Source organism: Penicillium expansum, assembly GCF_000769745.1.
Source record: "Penicillium expansum strain MD-8 chromosome Unknown contig378, whole genome shotgun sequence".
NCBI lineage: Eukaryota > Fungi > Ascomycota > Eurotiomycetes > Eurotiales > Aspergillaceae > Penicillium > Penicillium expansum.
The window spans coordinates 109915-127718 of NW_015971420.1; the positions used below are offsets into that span (position 1 = coordinate 109915).

The window sequence follows — 17804 nt, forward strand, 5'->3', positions numbered from 1 at the left end:
CCCGAACAAATCAGCCGAAACGGCAAAGAACATTTCTACAATGGTGTGTCCACGCCCGAGTCAAGATATAACCAGAAAGAAAAAGACATAATGAAAATAGGCGAGGGGATCTACGCCCCGTCCTCAGTACTCCGCCCGAACCGACCTCCAAAGCCGCCGAGATCGCGGCGGAAGAATTTACCAATGTTCTTCAGGTTCTCATTGAGATTTCCTGTTGTACTTTCTGTTGGCGTTTGCATGGGATTATGTTGTAGGGTAGAGCTGGCCAGGGAAGGGGACAATGCGCCCGATGGACTGGTCACGCCAGATGTAGATGTAGCTGTCCCAGTAGCCCCAGCGACACCAGCACCCAGAGTGCTCAGACTGGGGTTTCCGAAGCGGTCGACGCCGTCTTTGGCAGCGGACATAATGGCAGAGCCGAGCATGGATGCGTCAAAACGGGAGGGCATGGCTGCGGCGGCGCCGCTTAGGCCCAGACCTTGGGATACGGATCCGGTAGCGGTGGCAGATGGCCCTTGGAGAGCAGCGAGGATTGGGTTGCTCTGCTGGAGGCTTGATGCATATCGATCCGATGCACGGTGAAGCTGGAAGAGCTCCACAAGGTGGTTTTGATCTTGACGGCTGCGGATGCCTTTGAGATCGAGGATTTTGCGGAAGTTGTTGTTGTTGCGGTCGGCAATGTGAATGAGGTATGCTTGCACAAGAGCTTCCGGTGGTGACGGCCGGACTTGGAGGGTTTTGAGGAGAGTTTCGATTTTGAAGAAGCTGCTGTTCACACGCTTGACAAAGCCGGCAGGCGCTGGGGCAGGTAGCAGGGATGAAAGACCGCTCTTGAGAGTATAGGAATCGAGAAGCATCTATGAATAAAGTTAGTGATATATGTAATTACATCCCAGGGGGACTTCATACCTGTTCTGCGCCGGTTTCTGAAAGCGGCCTGCATTGGAAGACATTGCTAATGAACTGGCTCGAGATGTGTTCAATCAGATGATCGGAGAAGGCACGCGCATATTGCTGCTTATGCAACAACTGTAAAATCCCAGTTGCCTTCTCCTTCGTCCGAGAGAGCATCTCGCCCACATATGAGCTCTGATCACTGACTGCCTCGATTTTAGCCCAAGGTGTATTGCGCATCTCGCGCCAGGAAGGCTCGAGGTCGACTTCGACTTGGCGCACAAGACCCCGTACAGCAGCAGAGGCAATGCCCATGAAAGAGTCTGCTTGACTTTGCAGATCCACGGATTGCTTCAGGTTTTCATCCAATCTACCCCTAATCTTCTCTTCTAATTGGGAGCAAGTCGTGTAGCAGTAATCGGCAGTGTTCAAAACTGAGACGTAATCTTCGACCGAGGGCACCCTAGACGGCGTGTGAACTGTCGGTCGTTCACTTATATAATTGAGAAGGACCTGCTGGGCATATTGGTCCAGATATTTGGCAAACACCTTGGCCAACTCGGCCAGACTGCCACCAGTTGAGAGCTTGGCACACTGTTGTAACGCGTGACGATAGAAAGTGAAAAGCTCGGTCGAAGATGAAATCACAATGTGCGAGTTGAACTCCTCGTCCGGTACTTTGAGTGGTTGTTGGCGGTATTTCGGTAGCAGGGCTGCGAGTTGCTTGTCTTGAGCCTCGACCCAGACACTGAGGTACGGCTCGAAAGCCTCGGAAATTGACTGGTTGAATACAGGCGGCTCGGCAGAGGCGAATGTATCAACAGATGCACGGGATGAAGGGGCGAAGCGGCGTTCAAGAGAATGCTCGAAATCAAGCGTCTCTTGCAAGCACGAGAGGAGCAAATTGACATCGATTGTCTGTCCGCTTCGTACAGACCGGGATAAAATACCCTTGAAATCCTCTCGTGTACCTTCACAGAAGACATTGGCTAATACCTCATTTACCCTCCACGAAGCCGGGAAGATGGCCGCATTTTCTTCATCATATATCTTCAATATGCGCCGGAACCATGAATATCGCCGAGAGATGTTGTCCAATGATCCAGCCTCCTCGTTGTTCCGGAAGACCTGCCGGTACTCACGGAGCTGTGTATTGCAATACCATGTCACCAGCCGGGACCGTGCGTGTTCACCCAGGGCATCTGCGACTTGGCATGACTCCGCAAGCATCGCACGCTTCGAGCCTACCTCCCCCTTGGCGAAGGCCAGCTCGAAGTCCTCACAGACCTGCTCTTGGAGGTCTCGCTGTATGTCCGCGACATTCCGACTTAGCATTGCGATTTGGTCAATCGATCGATATGACTTGAAATGGGCCATGAGCTGGATGACAGCTTGAAGTAGATGTGCACATTCTCCATATTGTCGCGTCCGACTAAGAGCTTGGAGCTGGTCATATGCCGTAGTCAACATCTGTAGGCGCTTAAGCGCCGTCATCGATAGTGTGAGGTTCTTCTTGGCGTTGTCTAATTGCTTGATGTCGGCTGTCATGTCGGTGATTGCCTGCTCGGTCTTCAATGCGCGCTCACGCACGTCATCGATCTTCTTAAACAGCTCCGACAGGTCAGCCTTAGCTGCCTGGATTCGTTCCACGCTATCGGCATTGGAGGTGACCTGCTCCTCCACCAGCATGCCGATGTCATCGTCCAGCTCATCTTCGCATTCGTTCAGGGCGTCGGCGATCTGAGAAACGGAGGAGAGGGTGGATGGATGGGAGAAAACGGCATTCAAGTGTTCAATCGGATCGTAGTCCACTGGATATACCTCGTATGTTAGCATAAACAATAGTGAGCACGAGAGGTCAATTGTTCCGCACCCGCATCCAAGGCGTCGAGGCTTGGTTCCTCGTTTGGCGACATGTGGCCGGTGGTTGTGGCAGTGATCGTCATTCCATCAGCTCACCAGAATCATCCTGCCCTTGGTCTCAACTTGCTCTTTGTGAGGCCAATGCGGAATTCGTGGGAGGGAGAGGTTGAATGGGGGATGTTGATCGCAGCCCGCATGGCTCTAGCGCGCCAGCTTGGCATCTTCCGCAACTGCCGCAATCCTCACAGGGCTGTTCTTTAAGCAATTACAGAGATATAATCCTAGAGATTCTTAAGTCTACACTTTCCTATTTATATTCTGGGTGGAAAATTGGAACAGAGTATTCATTTGATTGATTTTTTTGGGGGTTTATTTGTTTTCGTAAAAGTTCCTGGCCCAATGGCCCATGTCCAGATTTCGAAACTATCAAACCAGTGCCATTCGCCCAAGCCATGCAAGTAAAAGAAGTATGGTCACATAAGATGCATTATGCTTCCACAACACCACTCCAAAGATAAAACTGACTAGCTAACAACAACAGAAGTGGGAGTGGGCGTGGAAGGTTTCAATGAAACCAGAGAACAGCAAGTGCTCATCAAGTGCTCAGGCCGGAGCGAGAAAAGCGGTGGGAGGAAGTGCGTTTGTTGCCTATTGTAGAGTCTCGTTAGTTATCACTCCGTGCCATTTAAGGGACCATTCTTGTAACTAGCTTACCTTGAGCTGTTCAAAGTTCTTCCAAGCAAGCTCGACATTCCAGCCATTGCCTGCGAGGGCCATCTCTGAGTATTCGAAAGTCATACCCGACTTGGCACTCATCTGAGTGACCATCTGCTCCTGCTGAAGCTGGGTGTCGGACTTTCCGGGTCGGGGCAAACCATATCCTTCAGCAACACTCGGGGCAGCTGCAGAGACTGTGGGGGGTATAGGGACCGCAGTGGGAACAGGACCTGGAGCTGCAACGTCGGGCACCTGGGAAAGTGCCTGAATTTCAGGGGACCATGCCTCATGTCCACCGAAAGCGCGCAGGCAGAAAATCTCGCTGACAACTCGGATGCCACCGGGTGTCTTACCGGGGCCAAGAATAAAGGTTCGATCGAAGCTGCGGATCTCAATCTTGCCACCAACGCTCTCCTCAAGTTGTCCATGCACCATGAGAGAGAGACCACCAACGCCAGTGGGGCTCTGTCCAGTAGGGTCGGGGAGATGGGGGACCGGGTGACATTCAACCAGCCATTGCTCTGCCTTTGCGATAAGGTCAGGGTGGCGAGTGGGCGGGAGCGCATTGAAAACTTCACGGATTTTCTCAATGCCCTTGAAGGAGCGGGACATGCGTGCGGAAAGGTGGCTGATCTTGTCGAGATTTCGGCTCTTTCTGATGTATTCACCCCAACCTGCCTGCTCGGTTTGACCGGCCCGGGGAGCGGTGGTGTTTACATTTAGGGAGAAAGTGGACTCATCATCGTAGACGCTGCTGACGAGGCTGTTGCGATCGTTGTCATAGCCAGGGAAGAAAGCACGAACGAAGTTCTCGCCGACTTGAGATTCGTCAATGAAGTGAGGGGGCAAGACGGGGATCGGTGTCTTCTTCTGAGCCGCGACCTCTTCCGGGGTTCGCACTTGGACGTTGTTCAAGGTTTGCAGCTTGGGATACCACTTGAGCATAGTGTCCTTGAAAGTTGGGTCGGAACTGATCTCGTTCTCAGTCAAGTCGAGGAAGATGAGGTTACGGAATTTCCAGCGCCATCCAATCATCGCCTGCGAATTTTTGATGTCGTTCTTCGAGAGGTCTAGATATTGGATATCGGGGAAAGATTGTGCAAGGGTTGTCACGGAGTTGATATTGCCGAGCTTGTTTTCCGCCAGACTGACACTTTCGACCGCTTCACGTCGCTCGGCTACGGTCTTGAAACCCAATTCCCAGACCTTCATGAGAGCAGGAAAGAACTTGGACTGAGTAGAGATGGTGTTGAAGATGCCCATGGCATTCAGATCGGGGTCGTCCGACAGCTTCGACAAGTCAAGCAGTTTGGTGGCAGGAAAGAAGCGCTTTCCGAGAATGGTAGTCATCTTAGTCTTTGTATCGGCGGTCGATCCAGGAGCTGGGTCCGCTGCGGCGAGTTCCTGATCGAGTGCGGTGGCGGCAGTGTATGCCTCAACAGTAACATGAGCTCCAGCGAAGACATTGTTGTTGATACGAAGCATGTGAGCCGCTAGATCAGGTCGAACGAAGGCGACGAGTGTGTCACCTTCAGTGCGCGACTAATTTGAAAGTTAGAAAGGTGCGAAGGGGCCTTGAAAACCACGGTCACCCAAAGGGGAGGAAGCCAAAAAGCCCAAAAAGTGTCGATCGTCGTTTTGTAGGAGGACCGTCCTCGAAAACGAGAGGGCACTGAAGCGAGGGACGTCGAGCATCGATGTTGGTGACCGGTATTGTGAACGAGGAACATACCTTTGTAATCTTTGCGCGGGGTCCGGATTTGATAAATGAGTTCATACGTCGTTCAAGGAATGCGATGAGGCTTTCGAGACCGCCATCACGGTTTGTTGCTGCTTTGCTTGATTTCCATCCTCGGACACTGAACGGTTCCAGATCGCTGCCGGATTTTTTCCTGCTGCCTTGAAGGCTTGCTTGGCCGTCGGCGCTGTAGATGGCTTTCTCGAACAGATCTGAGTCCCTTTGCTTGTTGCGAGCATGAGCCCGGTGGCCAGTTCCTGCAGCTCGGCCACCTGCGCCTGTGCCGGCAGCGCGGCCACCCAGGGCAGATTTCTCGGCACGGATTCTCTTTCCACGAGCACCGCCCGCATCCATGTCCATGTCGCCATCCCGGTCGGTTCGAGTAGGGCCCCGCTTGCGGATTCCCCCGCGGTCATTGCCGCCGCGCCGAGGCTTCATGCTCTTCATGGTGGTTGGAGGAGAAATTTGAGAGGTGGGTGGGGTATCGGAGGTTCTTGTAAAGGGAGCTAAGTTGAAAGAAAGCTGGAACTGCTAAAGTGAAGCGAGCAGCGCGCTCTGCGCCTCAGATCAGGCAGAAAGAAGTTGATCGCATATGAGGAAATCGCAATGGAATTGTGACTGGGGAGGGTGGGAGGTAAAGAAAGAGCAAATTGAAAAGACTGGAGAAGAGGGGGGTGCTGCAGATTATGTAGGCAGCTGCAAGACAATAATAAAGTGACAGTGAATGACCAAAGAACAATAGGTCCGTGAATAACCAAAGTGAGTTCAAAGAAAAAGTGACGATTGGCACGTGATGAGGCGGCATTGTTCTGCAACTAGTCCCGATTAGGTGATGACTCATCCCTTTGTTTCAGGTCGGCCAATCATATGCTGTCGTCTGTCCTCACGGGTGCTCCTCATACATCGGCCCTGCAAGTATGCCTGGCGGAGGCTTCAAATTGGCCTTGCTCTTGTCTCTCTTGTCAGGTGCCTGGAAGACTCAGTCGCATTGAGTTTGAATTGACTCACTCGGACTCTATTGTTGGTATGGGTGCCTTCCCTGTTTGCTTTACTCCATTGTGTTTGTTTGGTCTGTTTATTTGAATGGGGTCTCCGTCATTCAATAGAGCTTGCGCGTCCAATGACCACCTAGCTGACATATTCGTGTTCTCTCTGTCATATAGGCATTTAATATCCTGCCGCTGTCCACGAACCCTCGCCTGGCCTTTGCGCTTCACCCTATGGTCGTCAATTGACCGGCGAGATGTCCGCAAAGTCGCGATTCACAAGGCTAGACGCCTTCGCCAAGACCGTTGAGGATGCTCGCATTCGCACAAATTCCGGAGGTGTCATTACAATCGCTTCGCTATTGATTGTTATGTGGCTGGTATGGGGTGAATGGGCAGACTACAGACGAGTTGTCGTGCTGCCCGAGCTTGTCGTCGATAAATCGCGAGGTATGAATAGAGTTTAGGCTCGATCGGACCCACGATGGACCTGCAGAAGATGAACTGCATAAGGCAAGGTCGCTAACGACTCAATTTTACTGCGCAGGAGAGCGAATGGAGATTCATCTGAACATGACCTTCCCTCGGCTGCCGTGTGAACTCTTGACCTTGGACGTGATGGATGTCTCTGGTGAGCAGCAGGTCGGCGTGGCCCACGGCGTGAATAAAGTCCGCCTGAGCCCATACAACGAAGGCGGCCAGGTGATCGATGTCCAGGCTTTGGACCTGTAAGTGCCAATTCTTCCACCCAAAATCCTTCACATCATGACCACGATCTCATTATCGTCCCTTTCCAGGCACTCCCCATCAGAAGCTGCGAAGCACTTGGCTCCCGACTACTGTGGCGAATGCGGTGGAGCAACGCCTCCCCCCTCTGCTGTCAAACCGGGATGCTGTACGACTTGCGAGGAAGTGCGCGAAGCCTACGCCGAGAAGCAATGGGCCTTCGGCGACGGCAGCAACATCGAGCAGTGTAAACGTGAAGGATATGCCGAGAAACTCGCCGAGCAGCGCCGCGAAGGGTGCCGGATCGAGGGTGTACTAAAGGTCAACAAGGTCGTGGGCAACTTCCACATTGCACCAGGCCGCAGTTTCACCACTGGCAATATGCACGTCCACGATCTAGAATCCTATATCGTCCCTAACGCGGGCCCTGCTGAGCAGCACACGATGTCCCACTTGGTCCACGAGCTTCGCTTCGGACCTCAGCTCCCCACCGAGCTTGCAGGCCGTTGGGGGTGGACCGACCACCACCACACCAACCCGCTTGACGATACCAAGCAGGAGACCGACGAGCCCGCCTACAACTTCATGTACTTTGTCAAAGTTGTCTCGACATCGTACTTGCCCCTGGGTTGGGATCCTCAGTTCTCGACCTCCATCCACAATGCCTACGACAAGGCGCCTCTTGGCTCTCACGGCCTCGCCTACGGTACCCAGGGTAGTATCGAGGCTCATCAGTACTCTGTGACCTCGCACAAGCGTCCTCTTTCCGGTGGAAATGATGCTGCAGAGGGCCACAAGGAGCGCGTTCATGCAGGTGGCGGTATTCCAGGCGTCTTCTTCAACTACGACATCTCTCCTATGAAGGTTGTCAACCGTGAGGCTCGGCCGAAGACTTTTACCAACTTCCTTACGGGTATATGTGCTATCATTGGTGGTACTCTGACTGTCGCTGCTGCTTTGGACCGCGGTCTATATGAGGGCGCTATGCGCGTCAAGAAGCTACATTCGAGCTAGATGTTGATATCTAATTGGAGACAAGGTAAAATTTGGTATTTACAAAACGTCTCGTTGCATCGGATGATCTATTCTAGCATGAGGTAGATGCTTTTCGGAGTGGAGAGGTGAGTTGGAGCATTGTGGAAACGAGGGAAGCTGGCACTTGTGGCGTTCTTGGGATACCTTTATACATGTTTTGCCATTGCGCTGTTTTGGGCTAAGATGTAAGCATTCATCTATCAATAACATCGCATCTTTGTGATTGAGGAGTACACTTTCAAAATTTGCTGTAGGGACCTGATTGGAATCGAGGTCCTGTAAGGATTGCATGGTCTGTTTATACAAAGAAAAGTCTATTGCACAAAGTATGCTGTTACCGCCTTCACATACATCTAAAAAGACATCACAAGGCCGCAAACGCGGCCGACTATTCTTGTATAAATTACAACTAGAATTCAAGGACCTGTGGGATCGACGCCTAAGATGACCACCGTTGAGGCCAGAAACAGCTGCCTTTCTACCCGCAACTTTGGCTTTACTTTTGACCTTACTGATAATGCATCATGATACGAGGTGTTGACAAGTTCAATCACGAAAGTACCAGATACAACGGAAAGATGATGGCAATGGAAAAGACGTAGTATCAGATCGGACTACAATGGGATCAGGTTTTCATAATGATGGCTTCAAATCCACGTGGAAGACAAATGTAGAAAGGAGGTATGAACCTGGGTTTGCCAAGTTAGAGACCGGAACAGTGCGTTATTTGATTGTTAGACTATTTACCCCAAACTTTGAAGGTTGATCCTTCCCGAGGTCCCGGTCCTCTGGCCCCGGATGTCACTTACCCTCAAATCGGCCGTCTCCACACACTCACCCAATCCATTCCTTTCCCCATCGCATGCGACTGCTCAGCTTTCCAATGGCCGACTCTTTGAAATCCGTTCGCATGTTCGAGGTGCCCCTCAATATTGATCGGCGCTCCTTCGATATCGTACTGAATTTCCTGTCCAGGGTGACTCAAGTGCGCCAAATAAACGGACGAGGGCGAGGCGTAAGGCGGCCCACCAAGGGACAGCTTTTTCTGTGTTGGGAATTCGACGCAGACGATGACACTTTCCTGGTGTATGGAAAGAAGATCCCAGTATCGGCGAGCCCAGGAGGGACGGAGGTCAGGGGTAAGGGCACAGAAGAACTGCTCTTGCAATGTCAGTCACATACCAACTGAGAGGTCATAACAAAGTTATGTCCCCTTAGCACGTCATCAAGCTTGCCGATTGCGAATTTCACGCAAAAAGCCCTATGCCCAATATGTGTTGTACCATGCCGTGAAGGTGGACAGATGATCCAGACAAGGGAACCACTCACAGTGTAGTCATATATGAACTCGAATTTTACAAGCGGGCCCATGCACGCAGTCCACTCGTCACTAAAAAAGTCGCCTACAATGAACTGCGCCTTCCCGGGTCCTATTGCTTGATCTTGAACCGGATAGTCGCTCAGATGCTCCTCAGCCCAAGTATTGGCTTCTTCAACTGCCTTAGCTGACACTTCAAGGCCATAGGCGTCGTAACCTAGGCTGGACAAGAGGAGAACGTCATATCCACGCCCACAGCCTGGCACCAACGCCCGCTTCCGCCGGCGCTCCTGCTTTTCGTTGTCTTGAATAAAAACAGAGGCACCAATAAGATCCTGATGATCTTGCATGACATGCACGAGGGCTGGATTAGGAACTCCCTGATCCCAAGGGAGGAAGTCGCCCGCATCCCATAGGGTGGCCCACCGGTCATTGGCTGGAGGACCCTTACCACTGAAATGTCTCAGGAGGCGCAAGACCTCCTCCTGGTTGAGAGGCTTTCCCGAATCAGCCATATTGGAGGATGGATATATATGTTTGTGAAAGGAATAGGAAAGAGTGTTCTGGTGTGAAGTTCTTGTCGCTTTGGGTCTTTCTACTGTTGGATGGTGGGCTAAGTAGGTCAATTTATATTCAAAAGAATTCCATATTTATTGCAGGTGATCTCAGCTCAAATTATATCAAATTATTCACAAATACCATCAAAGCGAATGAACAGCCTTCTCGTCTGATCCCGGATGATAGCCATCGTTAATCCTACGAACCCTCATACGTTCCTGAGTAGGATTCTAATCTTGTCGATGTGCATCAATAGTGGTCCCATACACCACCCAAGCTGGTTTAAATGTCGTCAATGTGCATCAATCGTGGTCATATTTGTATGACACGTCCTCACGTTGTGCCTATTTGTGATAGTTACCAGGCGCCTGTGACGATGAGAGAATATTGTGCAACTATGTTAACACTGAACTGTTGTCCATGTCTCTGCAACCGGCCAAATTCAGAGCATTTGTGGCAAACTGCACACACTATTACCTTCAGCTCGATGATACCAGAGCGCCAAGGATTGGCTCCATCTGCCCGAGTATGCAAGGTGTTCTGGGGGAACATCCGGGGGCCATCTCGCCACGGTAAGTAGTATGGTCTACAGGAAGCAAATAAAGGAGCGTGCACTTGTCAAATCAAGCTTATATTGCCAATCTCATTCAATAATCGCTACCTCGGTTGAACAGTACTTTTTATAGACACTACCGTTGTACTTCCGTTCACCCATACCTGATCAAACCTTTCAGCTCAGACACAGTCATGGATCGCGATGCTGGACACGATGTCTATAGCGCTGAAACTTTGCGGGAGACTGAATACCCTATGCTCAAAGGTGAACAAATAGAAATATATTTAGCCAAAGCGAGAACACTCTTAACTAACTTGTCCAGGGGAAACATATCTCGATCATACCGGTACAACTCTCTATGCACAGTCGGCTCTCAAAAGCTTCACCCAGGAAATGTCCACCAGCCTCCTTGGAAACCCGCACTCCGAGTCACGGTCATCGCAAGTCTCAACAAAGAAGGTCGAAGAGGTTCGAAGGCGGACATTGGAGTTCTTCAACGCCGACCCGGAGCATTTCGATTTAGTTTTTGTTATGAATGCCACCGCGGCAGTTAAACTCGTCTTTGAGGCATTAAAGGACGTACCCGTGTCCCGGGACCTGGAGAAGCCCCCCCAATTCCCGGGATTCTGGCTCGGATATCATATTGAGTCCCATACAAGCATTGTGGGTATGCGCGAAATGGCCGATGCAGGACAACATTGCTTCGTCTCAGATGATGAAGTTGAGTCCTGGCTCAGATCCACGCCTTCCAAGGACAAGACGGGTCAATTTCCAGGGCAAAGTTCGGAAACCTTCCAAGTGGGCCTATTTTCGTATCCAGGGCAGACAAATCTAACTGGACGACGGCTGCCTCTTCACTGGCCAGAAGTCATACGTCAATCAGAATATACCTCCCACCAGCGAGTGTTCAGCCTTTTGGATGCTGCAGCTTTAGCCTCAACCGTGTCACTGGACTGCTTCCGGGACCCGGATAGAGCCCCCGATTTCACAGCCGTCAGCTTCTACAAGATCTTCGGTTTCCCTGATCTAGGAGGGTTGATCGTGCGTAGGAAATCTGCACATGTACTACTGCAGCGTCCCTACTTCGGCGGCGGCACTGTGGAAATGGTCACCTGCTCCGGCCCACCATGGCATTCTCGAAAGGTAGCCTGCATCCATGAGGCGCTCGAGGATGGCACCGTACCATTTCATAATATCATAGCTCTCGGGTGTGCTATTACCACACACGAGAAGCTGTATATATCCCAGGAACACGTGTCTCGCCATGTGACTCACCTCACTGTAAGCCTCTACAAGCTCCTTTCTTCTATGTGCCACTCGAACGGCGTGAAAGTGTGCGAGATTTACAAAGATCACTCTGCCACATACGATGACAGTAAGACTCAAGGAGGCATCATCGCCTTCAACATCCGCTCTGATGAAGGTCGGTGGTTAAGCCTTTCCCATGTTGAGAAGGCTGCCAATGAGCACCGCATCCATCTTCGCACGGGTGCCGTCTGCAACCCGGGGGGTGTAGCAAAGATCCTAAAGCTAGAGCAGTGGGAGTTGTTCCAGAACTACATGGCCGGTGTTCGATGCGGATGTCGGAGCGTACTAATTGGACATAAGCCTCCGGGCATCATCAGAGTCAGTCTGGGCGCCATGAGTACAATGAGTGATGTGGAGATCTTCGTGGGGTTTATCCACAACCTCTTTACGACCGGCCCTCTTCCTCTGCTGACATCACCGCCACTTCCATCACCCCAGAGCCTTCGAGTGCATACCCTGATGGTTTACCCGATCAAGGGTGGTGCTGCATACACCGTGCCAGAGAACAAATCCTGGCAGGTCAACTCCACTGGCCTGCAGTGGGACCGCCAATGGTGTATAGTCAACCTGCAAACTGTATCAATCGTCGATAAGAAGCAGGCTCCACGCTTGTTACTTATCGAGCCTGAGATTGACCCCGAAAACGGAGTTTTGCGAATCAGCGCCCACCGCTCGCTGCAGCAGAGCCATCCTGAATCTCGAGGCACTATGGAGGTCCCACTGGTGCACCCGGGTGACAGGAACTCCTCTAAAACAGTGGAAAGCTATCAAGATTGGACCACCGTCATCAGAGAGGTCAGCCATCCCTCCTGCAGCAACGCCTCTCAGCATGTTCAAGTCTACCAATCACCCGATCTCGCTACATTTTTGACTACCGCCCTTGCTATTCCCTGTACGCTTGCAAGATTCCTACATCCGGAGTGTCTACCGAAGCACTCCTCAGAGCAGCTCGCTTCTAAAGACTTGCCAGAGGTGACGATCTGCTCCAGTCAGAATGCTGCGATTGACACATACCCGATGCCCATCCCAGTTGAAGCGCAGAGTGGCCGATCCCAACCAAAGGCTGTAGCTTTGATGGAGATTCTGCGAGCCAACTCCCTGATGTATGCCACTTTAGAGTCTGGACACCGGCAGTGGTATCTACTGCGTGTTGGGCGGAGGGATCTAGATGGTGGAAATGAAAAAGCGCGCGTCATCCATTACGGGCGTATGAAGGCAATTGAACTGACTGCGGAGCGACAAGGGCCCGAGATCTTTGAGGCCATGAGCCCTGTAGTCAAGATGTCGTGGAGTGAGGATAGTGATGGTGATGGTGGTGGTGGTTGTGGTAGTGAAGATGATGATGCAACGGTTATGGGCCCACTGGATGGAATGCTGCCAATTCATGCTGGCCAAATTGTTCATGCCAATGGATAGGCCAAACGTGGCTAACGATTTTTGTTTAATGTCTCACTATAAATAGTGCGATCTTGTGTTTGAGGAACAATATATCCAACATTAGAGGAAGGATATGACAATTCTGCCTACAAAACAGAACTGTGGCTCTAGGCTTTTTTGAATTGAGTTCCTTAAGCCTTTTATCAAGCCGAAACGTAGGAAAATCCAATAAACAAGTGCCCTGAAATGCCCTTAAATGGGTGCCAAATCAAGATCATCGTTAATGGGGGAAGAAAAAAGAAAGAAAGAAAGACATCAGACACACAGAATATGAGTTGCATCAAGAGGGAGGAATGGCGTTAGGAATAACATTGTTTAAAATCATTCTCAACTCGCACCCGCTTTCCCTCTCTTGATTGTGGCTCGCATGCTAGCTTTTTCAGTAGGAGAGTTAGTCGGGTATTACATACAATACGTCTATATACTCCCTAATAGCTTGCTTTTGCTTCTAATTTCCTGCCACGATATAAGAAATAATGTGATTATCATAAATTATTCATACCTCTCTACCCAGGGTACTCATCTACTAATTAGAAATACAAGCAAAAACTGAACATAGTACATTAGCCCTAGGCACAGCAGCTACTCTCCAATCGAAGCCCTCGCCCGACTACCTCTCCTACTCTCTGTATGTCTATCCCGATCAGCAGCAAGCTGCTGCGCAAATTTACTCTTTGCCCGAATCTCCGGACCCTTCCAGTAGAAGACATAAATCGGAATCAAAACCAAGAACCCCACACATCCCAGCAGCGTACTCGCCCACTGGAGATGATACTTGCTCCCCATGTTCTGGTACATGGGCGTGGCATACATCGTCGCAATACCAGCAAGGAAGTCTCTCGCAAAGCCGTTACCACCCGTCGCAGACGCAGAATACGGTCCGTACGCCGCAACCATGTAGTCTATAGTCGCCATGTAGATTGCGTAGTTCGCCATTGCGATTAGACAGGCGAAGATGCATGGCGCTATCCAAGGGATTGGCGGACCGGTTGATGTCCATGCAAAACCGAGAAGACCGATTGGTTCGAGTGGTGCGATGAAAAGGAGGAGGAGGAGACGACGCTCGGCAAGACGGCTTGCGGCGCCATATTTACGTCGTGTTTGGATTTGTCTGTGGATGTCCGGTAGGAAGATTATGTATGCTATTACGTATCCGATGAGGATTGAGGCAAAGGTCATACCGACCGCTAGAACGCTGAAGGACCATTGTTTGAAGACTAGTGTGAAGGACTCGGTGAAGACGAAGATTAGGGCGTCCGAGAAACCGGAGAGGAGGGAGAGGAAGAGGACGATTGGTTCGCGAATGAACATCTCGAACGGCCGGATCCAGATTCGTAGGACATCGTGGTAGTCTAGACGAGGGGTTTTGAGTTCGTTCGGACCCCATATATCCTCTCCATTCTTGCGGCGGCGTTTGGCTTCGCGATCGATTAGGATTGTCGTGCGGGTTTCCGGTACGATGAAAAAGTGCAGTATCTGGGTTACCGCTCCGACAATTAATTGGATCCAGAATACCCAGTGCCATGTTAGCCACTCCCCGATCATTCCACCGAAGAAGGGCCCGACGGTTGACCCGCCCACCGAGGAGAGAACAACAAAGGCTACCGCGTAGCCTTGGTCATCGGCTTCCCACATATCGGCTGTCATACCGAGGGTAACTGAGCCTCCGGCGGAACTGAGACCGCCGAGGATACGGCACACGACAATCGTGCCGTAGTTGGGTGCGAGGGCGCATGGGATTTGCCAGATATTCACGAGGAATAGCGAGAGCTGCATTATGGGCCAGCGGCCGAATTCTTCGCTCCATGGTGCCCAGAGCTCACATCCGAATGCGTATGCAACTAGGAATACACTCTGTCCGACTCGTGCGGCTTGTTCGCTGATGTGGAATTCTTCAGTTAGACCGGTGACGGCGTTGGCGTAGACGCCTGTGTTGAAGTTCATGGACATCTGAACCACAAATATGACGGAAAGTATAGTCCATTTCTTCCATGTTGGGAAGCAGAAGCCGAGCTTGTTGTAGCAGTCGTCTTCTGTTAGTTCGGGCTTGCCGCCGGTTTGTAGCTTTGGTTTGTCTTCGTTGCTTGCCGTATCGGAATTGGAGGCATGTTCGGCGTGGGTGTCGATACCCCGTTCTATTTTTATTCTATCTTCTTGTAGGCTAGCTTCATCCTTGAAGCTTGATACCTCTGGCTTCTCGAGATCTAAATCCATTGAGGCAGCCATGTGGCAAGCTGCGTTAATTAAGGTCTATTGTGTGGATATATGGGTCCCACAATGGCACAGAAAAGTGGAGGATATGAAACTGAGAATGAAAAAAATGGCCTGTTATATACTTGCAGATTGCGCAGCAGATGATATCAGGCTGTTTATGAACATGCCGAGGAGCGGCGCACTGGCCCCATATACCAAGATAGCGACCATGGCCATTCGACGCTATCACTAACATTTGTGTACTGTACTTCTGTGCAAGCAAGATCGGATATCCAATTACATCCACTGAAAAATGGAGAAAACCTGTTCCCCAGCATTGATTGTCCGGCCTACAAGCCGGAGCGTCGGCAACCCGACCTCCATTACGTCATTCCAGCCCCAGGCTACGTCAAGTGCAGGGATTCTATCTACTCCAGCCTCTATGTTCAAATCACATCTTTCTCAATATCCGAATTCATATATTAAAGGTGGGGATTAGGTGGGGGATGTTGTCATAGATTATAATGTAACCGGGATTTATGTACATACCTCTACAACAGCGGCCCCATACCGCTTTGGTGTATACTGACAGAAATCACGGTGTATAGCAAGGTATGACTGATTGATAGTTCTATTCGGGTCATAAATGTGAGTTTTGATTATTGAATTCTAGTTGATGCTTGACCTTATCGACGGTGTTTCCATGACCATTCCTTACGTCGATACAACCATGTTATCACCTCATGACAAATAACTATTTTCGATCCTAAACAATAGAGCAGAATACAATGAAATCAAATCAATCTATTTTGCTCAGAATATTTCAATTATAATCTATTTAAAGGTCTCAGGGGTATCTAGTGGATCTAGTAGAACCTGCAATGTAATGTAAACCAACCGAATCCAAAGCCCCCTCGTAAACGGCTACCACACTTAATCCAAGCCATACCCTTCTATTTTGATTTTGAAGATTCCCCAACCTGATCCAGCCTTACCATCTGCCTAAATTTCGTATGGGGGGCTCTGATCGTATGGAGGAGGGTTCTCCATGGCCCTTGTGCACATTGACGGCTGGTAGGTCGACTGGGATTGTGCCTGCGGTGAAGGATCGTATGCCGGAGGATCCTCCATCGCCGTTGTATTTGTACAGCACATTGACGGCTGGTGGGTTGACTGGGATTGTGCTTGTGGCTTAGACTTGTTCCCATTGCTGTCACGGTTTGAGCGAGGCCCGTGTAGAGGGTACGATGGTTGGACATGAGGGTTGTTCATTTGGCTACCATCCTTATAGCCCATTCGCCGCTTGTTATTAAGATAGTATTGTTGCTGGGAAGCATGTCGGAGCCTTTGGGAAGCAGGCTGGAGACTTTCCCTCTGCTTCTGCTTCTGCTCCTCGTGTTCAGTGGCGGCCCTAATGTAGGATATATGAGTATGAGAGTGACAAGCATGGGTGGAAGACTTAAGAACGCACTTGGATGCAGCTTTAATGAGGCTATAGCCACCACCCAAAGCAAGGCCAGTCTTGATAAGACCCATGTTTTAAAAGGAGAAGGAGTTTCGGTAGAAGCTTAGTGAATTATTGAAAATTTGACGATTTGAAGACCGGGAAACCGAGGGGTAATTATTATTGTCTAGCACCAGCAATTAATGGATTTCCAATGACTCCGCCACGAGATGGATCTTCGCCAAGATTATACAGCAACCCGGGCGCGTAAATGCCTGTGGGGGCCAAACCTAGCGTCCAACATAATCGCCCCGCAAGCTCGCCTGTGTCAACGGACGACTCCCGAACCCGAGTTTGTGGTTGAGATCGGCGAGCCTGTTGTTTAGCGATAATCCGATAGCATGTCGTAGATAATAAGCTTAGCCTTCTGATTTCCAAGACTGTGGGGGTAATTTGACAGAAATCTCGGGTACAGCAAGGTATGGTAAAAATGACAGGTATGTATGACTCTAACTAACTAAAAAGATGGATGTCCAGTATGCGCATAAAGGCTTGGGGAACGCCTCCGCCATGAAGTCCTGAAGGAACGTTTTTCTTTTTTTTGCTCCGGCGCAGTCTGACTGATCTCCTAGCACACGCACCGAGTGCTCACCCCACGCTCCGGGCTGCTCAGGGAGTAATCTACAAACCGCTCATTCGCAGGGAACCTAATGGTGGCAAAATACCAGTATAAGTTCTGTCAAATCATCATCCCTCTAGATGGGAATGTGATTAAAGTAGAGGTAGGTACTACCGCCTCGGTCTGACAACAGTTTCGGGAACTACTGTATAAAGAATTTACAAGTTCCGGTTCATTGGGTGTTTATCCTTTAATCCTTCCCTTATTTTTCAGTCTTTCCTCTATTTTTGTTCGTCTTCGATATGTCGATTCATTCCTTTGCTGGTTCACCTACATTTGTATAATTGGATTGCCTACTATTATCTTTCTTTCTTGAACCTCACCTGATATCTTCATATAATATGGTAGTTTC

General features: G+C 50.3%; 7 protein-coding genes across 7 annotated transcripts; 2 read left to right on the top strand and 5 right to left on the bottom strand.

The window, feature by feature from the left end:
- Window positions 1–110: 110 nt before the first annotated feature.
- On the bottom strand, window positions 111–2810 carry PEX2_110300 (putative GARP complex subunit Vps53; the record flags this gene model as incomplete). The annotated part of the gene is made up of 3 exons (XM_016748296.1): window positions 111–857; window positions 910–2705; window positions 2768–2810. 3 exons carry the CDS (start codon window positions 2808–2810, stop codon window positions 111–113), a joined length of 2586 nt encoding a protein of 861 aa, XP_016595138.1.
- A 550-nt stretch (window positions 2811–3360) lies between these two features.
- Window positions 3361–5659, bottom strand: PEX2_110310 (uncharacterized protein; the record flags this gene model as incomplete). The annotated part of the gene is made up of 3 exons (XM_016748297.1): window positions 3361–3405; window positions 3472–5016; window positions 5207–5659. The coding sequence occupies 3 exons, from the start codon at window positions 5657–5659 to the stop codon at window positions 3361–3363; spliced, it is 2043 nt and encodes a 680-aa protein (XP_016595139.1).
- A 796-nt stretch (window positions 5660–6455) lies between these two features.
- Window positions 6456–7938, top strand: PEX2_110320 (retrograde cargo receptor ERV46; the record flags this gene model as incomplete). Its single annotated transcript, XM_016748298.1, has 3 exons — window positions 6456–6648; window positions 6746–6926; window positions 6996–7938. The coding sequence occupies 3 exons, from the start codon at window positions 6456–6458 to the stop codon at window positions 7936–7938; spliced, it is 1317 nt and encodes a 438-aa protein (XP_016595140.1).
- Window positions 7939–8770: 832 nt separating this feature from the next.
- PEX2_110330 (TPMT family) lies at window positions 8771–9792 on the bottom strand (the record flags this gene model as incomplete). The annotated part of the gene is made up of 2 exons (XM_016748299.1): window positions 8771–9115; window positions 9289–9792. 2 exons carry the CDS (start codon window positions 9790–9792, stop codon window positions 8771–8773), a joined length of 849 nt encoding a protein of 282 aa, XP_016595141.1.
- Window positions 9793–10582: 790 nt separating this feature from the next.
- Window positions 10583–13115, top strand: PEX2_110340 (Aminotransferase, class V/Cysteine desulfurase; the record flags this gene model as incomplete). The annotated part of the gene is made up of 2 exons (XM_016748300.1): window positions 10583–10655; window positions 10714–13115. 2 exons carry the CDS (start codon window positions 10583–10585, stop codon window positions 13113–13115), a joined length of 2475 nt encoding a protein of 824 aa, XP_016595142.1.
- Window positions 13116–13718: 603 nt separating this feature from the next.
- PEX2_110350 (Major facilitator superfamily domain, general substrate transporter) lies at window positions 13719–15362 on the bottom strand (the record flags this gene model as incomplete). Its single annotated transcript, XM_016748301.1, has 1 exon — window positions 13719–15362. The coding sequence occupies one exon, from the start codon at window positions 15360–15362 to the stop codon at window positions 13719–13721; it is 1644 nt and encodes a 547-aa protein (XP_016595143.1).
- Window positions 15363–16331: 969 nt separating this feature from the next.
- PEX2_110360 (uncharacterized protein) lies at window positions 16332–16865 on the bottom strand (the record flags this gene model as incomplete). Its single annotated transcript, XM_016748302.1, has 2 exons — window positions 16332–16740; window positions 16801–16865. 2 exons carry the CDS (start codon window positions 16863–16865, stop codon window positions 16332–16334), a joined length of 474 nt encoding a protein of 157 aa, XP_016595144.1.
- Between the last annotated feature and the right edge of the window lie 939 nt (window positions 16866–17804).